At 40.2% G+C, this 6101-nt stretch overlaps 1 protein-coding gene across 1 annotated transcript in view; it reads left to right on the top strand.

The window, feature by feature from the left end:
* The first annotated feature begins 500 nt into the window (after nt 1-500).
* The window catches only part of LOC147030361 (mediator of RNA polymerase II transcription subunit 1-like), a 29448-nt gene continuing 23847 nt past the window's right edge, over nt 501-6101 (top strand). Inside the window, 5 exon segments of the mRNA XM_085874319.1 lie at nt 501-591; nt 704-804; nt 4208-4286; nt 4488-4539; nt 5921-6056. Coding sequence (XP_085730445.1) covers nt 588-591; nt 704-804; nt 4208-4286; nt 4488-4539; nt 5921-6056 — 372 coding nt within the window. The 5' untranslated portion in view covers nt 501-587.

Here is a 6101-nt window from a genome sequence, read left to right as displayed (position 1 = left end):
AGCTCTGGCGCAGGTTCCGTGGCTCGATTATTACGGACACTCTTACAATACCCTCGTCTTTACAGTACCTACCATTCTTCGTCAACATCTCCTTCAATCCCTCTCCTCCTTTACATCAACCCTCACTTCTAAGTTCTCAGTCTTCTTCCCCAATCATGCTATCCTTTAGCATTGCTTTTGTATCGTCAAAGTACTACTACTCATTATTTATTTATTATTTTTTCCTTTTCCTCCTCAAATCCACCCCACCTCTTTCTCATAACACTGTATGATCTCCCTCCCTCCAACCCTCAGGCACCATTCTCTCCTCCCCCACCCTCATCCAGAAATTAGCAGCCCCCTCTCTTTTCTTCCTCCCCCAATCCCCCCTTTACCCCCGCCCAACATCCTATCTCAAGCCACGTGGTTCTCTTCCTCACACCCAATTAGACCCCTCAATTTCCACCTCTTTAAACACCCCTCTCCTTCGTTAAACCAGCTCACCCTTTTGAACCACCTGTGTATTTTTTCCCATTCGCCTCAAACAATAGGAATGTGCAATGTGATTGTTCTATTGTGGGTGAGTTACTGGAAGAAGCCTTTTAACGATGGGTGGGTTTCATCGCAAAATAATTTTTTTTTTTTGTGAAAATGGCTCTTTGAACTCAGGATGACCCAGACAGCTGCGGTGTGAATCAATCGGGGTGTGTTTGTGTGTGTGCAGGTCAGGATGTTCAGCTGCACAAGCTCATGGAGAAACTTCACAAAAAGCATGGAACGAACCATCAGTGGGGAAGAACGACTCAGTTGCTCTGGCACCACATGGTTAGAGTTTGAGAGAGGGTGGAAAATGGTCTGTCTGTCTGTCTGTTTGTCTGTCTGTCTGTCTGTCTGTCTGTCTGTTTGTCTGTTTGTCTGTCTGTCTGTCTGTCTGTCTGTCTGTCTGTCTCACTGTGTTGCTGTACTATTCCACTCTCCACACCATATCCTATGTTTGGCATCTTCATTTGACAGCCATATGAAATAGGAAATTGTACAAAGAAACATCAGGATGGTATGTCTACCATTGTATCTAATTCGAGTTTATGAAATAAATATTTTTCAGGGAAGAGACATACTGTACATACAGTGCATGACGTGCTGTCTATTGCAGGCAAAGCTCTTATAAATTGGGATAAAGACCCTCAAAGTCCTTTGGACAGCAGACATTGCATCGTACAACAGTGCGAGACGGGGCTGATTTGACATGTTTTTAAATTTAAATTAAAGCACAAAGAGGGGTTAACCACTCTGTCTGTCTATAGACGTTTGTCTGTGATGAGGACCGACTTGATTTTGATTGAATTTTATATGTTGCACACAGTGGAACACGAACCTGCAGCTTAGCAGTACTTTGGCTCGAAATTTGGCAAATTGTACGGAATCTCATCCCGAGGGTACTTGCGCACAGAGGAGAAAGGTAGTTGTAGTCGGTCTGCCTGTTTGGCAGTCAAACAAAATTTGAAAATCATTCCAAACAGGAAATGTAGTTCTTTTTTAAAACATGATTATAATTGGTTTGGGGGCATCATAAAGGACACAAATAACTAATTTAAGGTGTTAAATAAGGTGGTGTGAAGGATGGTGAATCAACGGTGGTAAACTTCTGCAAACTTTTTCTTTCTACAGGCTTTAAAGCATTCATTATATTTCAACTGCCATACAGTATATACTTGAACACTGTAGAACACAAATCGTCTTGTTGGCACTTCCAAAAGCCTCGAGTTTAGCAGTACTTGGACTAAACATTACGCCATTATGCACCATCTCGACCAATCAAATTTTCTGCTCGTGTTCTCAGCATTGCGGAATATTAAGATTCAGATAAAATGGTGGCTCGTAGGAAATGTAGATTAGATTGTGCTTGGAAACGCAAAGCAAGAGTTTAAAAGACCATTCTCATGTCCTTTTTCTCAAAACTGCGTGAGTTAAGCGGGGAGAGAGGGGATGGGAGCGAGGGGAGCTTACTTCTGCCTTGACTTGGGAGGAATGACTTGACTTGAGAGCGGAGAGAACCTGCCTTGACTGACTAATTACTTCTGTCGTTCATTTTTAAACTTTAAAGTATCGAATACACTTCACTTCACAAATTGCAAATTCCTTAAAACTAAACGTTATTATTAAATATTGGATGCCATCGTTAGTCCACTTCTTCAATGTACTATGTTCAGTTTTTTTTCGAAGTATTGTTTAATTATATACTGTAGTTGGAAAAGTTATCTCTCACTCACACACACACACACACACACACACACACACACACACACACACACACACACACACACACACACACACACACACCCACCCATCTTTTACAGCCATTTTTCCCTGCTGTGTAGGGGTTAGCTTTTCTTGAGGCAATGTTTTATGGCCGGATGCCCTTCCTGACGCCAACCCTGGTCGCCTCTTATGACACACAGGGATATGGTACACCTATTCTAACCGGGGCATACACCGGGACCAGTACACTGGTACTCATTTCAACGACATCGGAAGGATGACAGGCTGAGTGAACCCCCTGGTGTTAATTCAGCAGTCAACGGGGCTTGAACTCAGGACCTTTGGATCCCAAGCCGCCACCCTAACCACTAAGCCACCACCAGGCTCTAAAAGAGTTATTACTCACCTTAAATAAACACCTTTATATATACCCTGGGAACATGGAAAAAAAACAAAAATTAGAATCCAGTTCGATGCCTAACTTCAGTTTTCAGTTACTGTTCTTTTACCAAGTACAAATAAATAACTAGTTCCCTAGCAGGGACACGTGGAATTTGCACATCATGTAAAATGTGACTTCAACACCTCAACTCTTCTCCCCACTCCCCACATCGCGTCTGACCAGTATACATTCAAAACAGAGATTAGAATGTATTTTTGTTTTAAAACAGCCAATATTCGTCCAGGTTTTCTCATTTTTTGCTGCAACCGAGTCTTAAACCATCCTGGCGACTACAAAAAAAAAAAATGAAATCAGATATTGAAATGGAGTTGTGGTAAAGCCGTGGGAGAGCCAGAAAATGTGAACCTTCCAAAAGAGGATTAAGAGGTCTCAGACATATATGGAGCAAACAAAATGGTGACTATTTGATTTTTGAAGCCCTTCCCTGAACGGGGGAAGCTATGCCCTGAACGGACAGACACACTGGTGGAGAATATCTATAAAATCAAAACCAAGGTGATTAGGATTATTATCAGAACCAAGGTATATGTATATATATATATATATATATATATATATATATGTATATATGTATGTATGTATGTATATATGTATGTATGTATATATGTATGTATATATGTATATATGTATGTATATATGTATGTATATATGTATGTATATATGTATGTATATATGTATGTATATATATATATGTATATATATATATATATATGTATATATATATATGTATGTATATATATGTATATATGTATATATATGTATATATGTATATATATGTATATATATATATATATATATATATATATATATGTATGTATGTATATATGTATGTATATATATGTATATATGTATGTATATATGTATATATATATGTATATATGTATGTATATGTATGTATATATATGTATATATGTATGTATATATGTATATATGTATGTATATATATATATATATATATATATATATATATATATATATATATATATTCACGGATTTTCTCCGACCTGTCTGTCACATATGTAGCTTTTCTGTCCGTTTCTAATCCTAATCACCTTGGTTCTGATAATAAACGTTTCTCTTCGTTCTTGTATCGACATGGTTTGTGGCCAATTCTGCCTTTGAGCAGGAACTTTTGTGATCGACAAATATCAGGTATTTTAATCGTCAAAGCTTTGCTCAGGTTGTGTTATAACACTTCACAAAAGAGTTTTCATGGTTGTAAGATGTAAGTAACTTCTCCTGCATATCCACTTCCATCTCTTCGGTCTCCGCGACATCGAGTTACTCGAGATGTTCACCTCACGTTGTCCAGTAAGCATACTCCAAATCTCTTGAAAATCATTCTCAAGCTGATAGATGCGCTCGTTCAAATCATGGGAGATTTTAAGGATGTTGCAAAGAAATTGATCACAAACATTTTTTTATTTTTTGACATTATTAAGTCATTCCAACTCTGGAGTCATTCCCCATTCCTCATGTAAATGCTATGCATTTTGACTTGTGCAGGGTAAGAAATTGATCGGAGGCTGCGGTGCTCGTCGACGCATTCTCCATAGCCTCCAACTTCTACAGGAGGTGCTCAAGAGTGAGTCACTATCCTGCATTTGGACATTGAAAAGTGTCTCAACTTACCCTCCCCAGTCTCCACCCTCATGCTTGCCTGCTTTTGTTTTTAAACATCCATCCAGCATTGATAAAAGTCATTGGGTGGTCTGATGGTCGAATGACCTAACAACGAAGCTCTGCGACGCAATTATTTCCATTTAACAGTTTCGTTTTCTTTTAGGCAAATCCTCAGCAATCAATGGACATTTGGAGGAGTTTGCAAGACGTGCCGGGTAGGTTTCTTGAGGAACCATTTCGACTACAGTTTCCTCGTTTACTCAATAAGTGAAAAGCATCTGTAGCCGATTGTTTTAACCACAATCGTCTCACTATTTTCACCAGCGCAGCAGCCACAATCTGTTGTGTTTCGTTCTGATGGGACGAAAGTTCCACTTTACTGAGCTGTAGCTTGTCTGGATTTTTCTACGAACAGGGAGAGGCTTTAGATATGTATGAAACTCCAGATGTGGCATTGAAAGGCATGGGATTGTGAACGAATCTGGTGTGTTTTGATCAAAGCTTTTGTAATATTAACTTTGTGTAAGTGCTAGAAATTCAAACCCTGTTCAGAGGAAGTTGTGAAAACCATTTAAAATGGTGAAGCCTCAAGTGTGCACATAGGAAATGTTGCAATAGCACGTTTTATGATGGCACACTTTGAATTAAACTCCTTTCCGTTTAACTTTTAGCGATGTAACATCGAGTTATGCAGCTTGGGATTATTCCAACTTAACAACTTTGTGAAGATTGGGTCAAATTGTTTGAAAACGAGTGACTTCTTGTGGACCCTGTTGAAAATGCTCAGATTCTGAAAAGGATCTTGCTTGGGGAATGGAGTGGTAATCGGAGCGAAGGTGCTTTCAACAAATGGACATTCCATGGGAAGTGGAAGCAGGTGACGTTGATGGCTTGCATCGGTATTGTGGCCGAGCCGTTAGGACTTTGTTGCAGTGTTCGGGATTTGGGGTTTGAGCTTCTTTAAACTTCTTCGTTTGTATGTAGCACAAGGCCACTGGGTAGCATTATTGGCTGAGGGCATGGCTGTGCTGCTGATGCAATGCCCTCTGCTGGTTAAGGCAAGAATTTGTTATCTTTTCATAGTGATGGCGATAGCTTGCCGACTTTGTGAAGGACACCGTGGGATCTTCAAGGTCCACTGACTAATGCCGGCAGATGGAATGCCTGTTTAACGTCCACCCGAAGGACGGTAGACACACTGATGAATCGCACTGCCTGTGAAGTTTATAGCCGAGTCAGGATTCAAACCCAGGGTAGACTGCACAGAGGCAAGTGTGCATACCTCTAGGCCATCCTGTCAGCCCCTTCTTGCAGCTGAGTTAGTTTCAGGAGAATTATTATATTATTACTACAAGACTGTGGGTAAAAGACCCAGCTATCTTATTAGCGATCTTCTTAGAGGGATTCAATGCGCCTGGCTCAACTGGCACATGTAGACCATGTAGTCATCATGTGCCAGTTCACACTGTCTAGTTGACTGAAACTTCATCTGATGAGCAGCAAAATTCCACCTCTAAAAGGCAGAGCCAACCACATTATCCAAAAATAATTTTCTGATGGTGTGGTAATTGATATGTTCTATGGGGTGTGTCCCAGACTCCAAGCTCTCCATGGTTCATCTCAAGGGGAGTTGATACTCTCAAATGAAGCTGTGCAGCTGTACTTTCAGCTGGAGGCTGGAGAGGTGGTGCAAACTGTGTGTATCAAACTGCACGGAGAGACTCAAACTCATGTAGGTTTGTTTGCATACCCTGTGGTTGAACCTGCTTATGACCTG

The sequence above is a fragment of the Eptatretus burgeri genome, chromosome 3, assembly GCF_056783735.1.
Source record: "Eptatretus burgeri isolate ZD-2024b chromosome 3, Ebu_testis_v1, whole genome shotgun sequence".
Classification (NCBI taxonomy): domain Eukaryota; kingdom Metazoa; phylum Chordata; class Myxini; order Myxiniformes; family Myxinidae; genus Eptatretus; species Eptatretus burgeri.
This window is presented reverse-complemented; position numbering and strand designations above follow the sequence as displayed.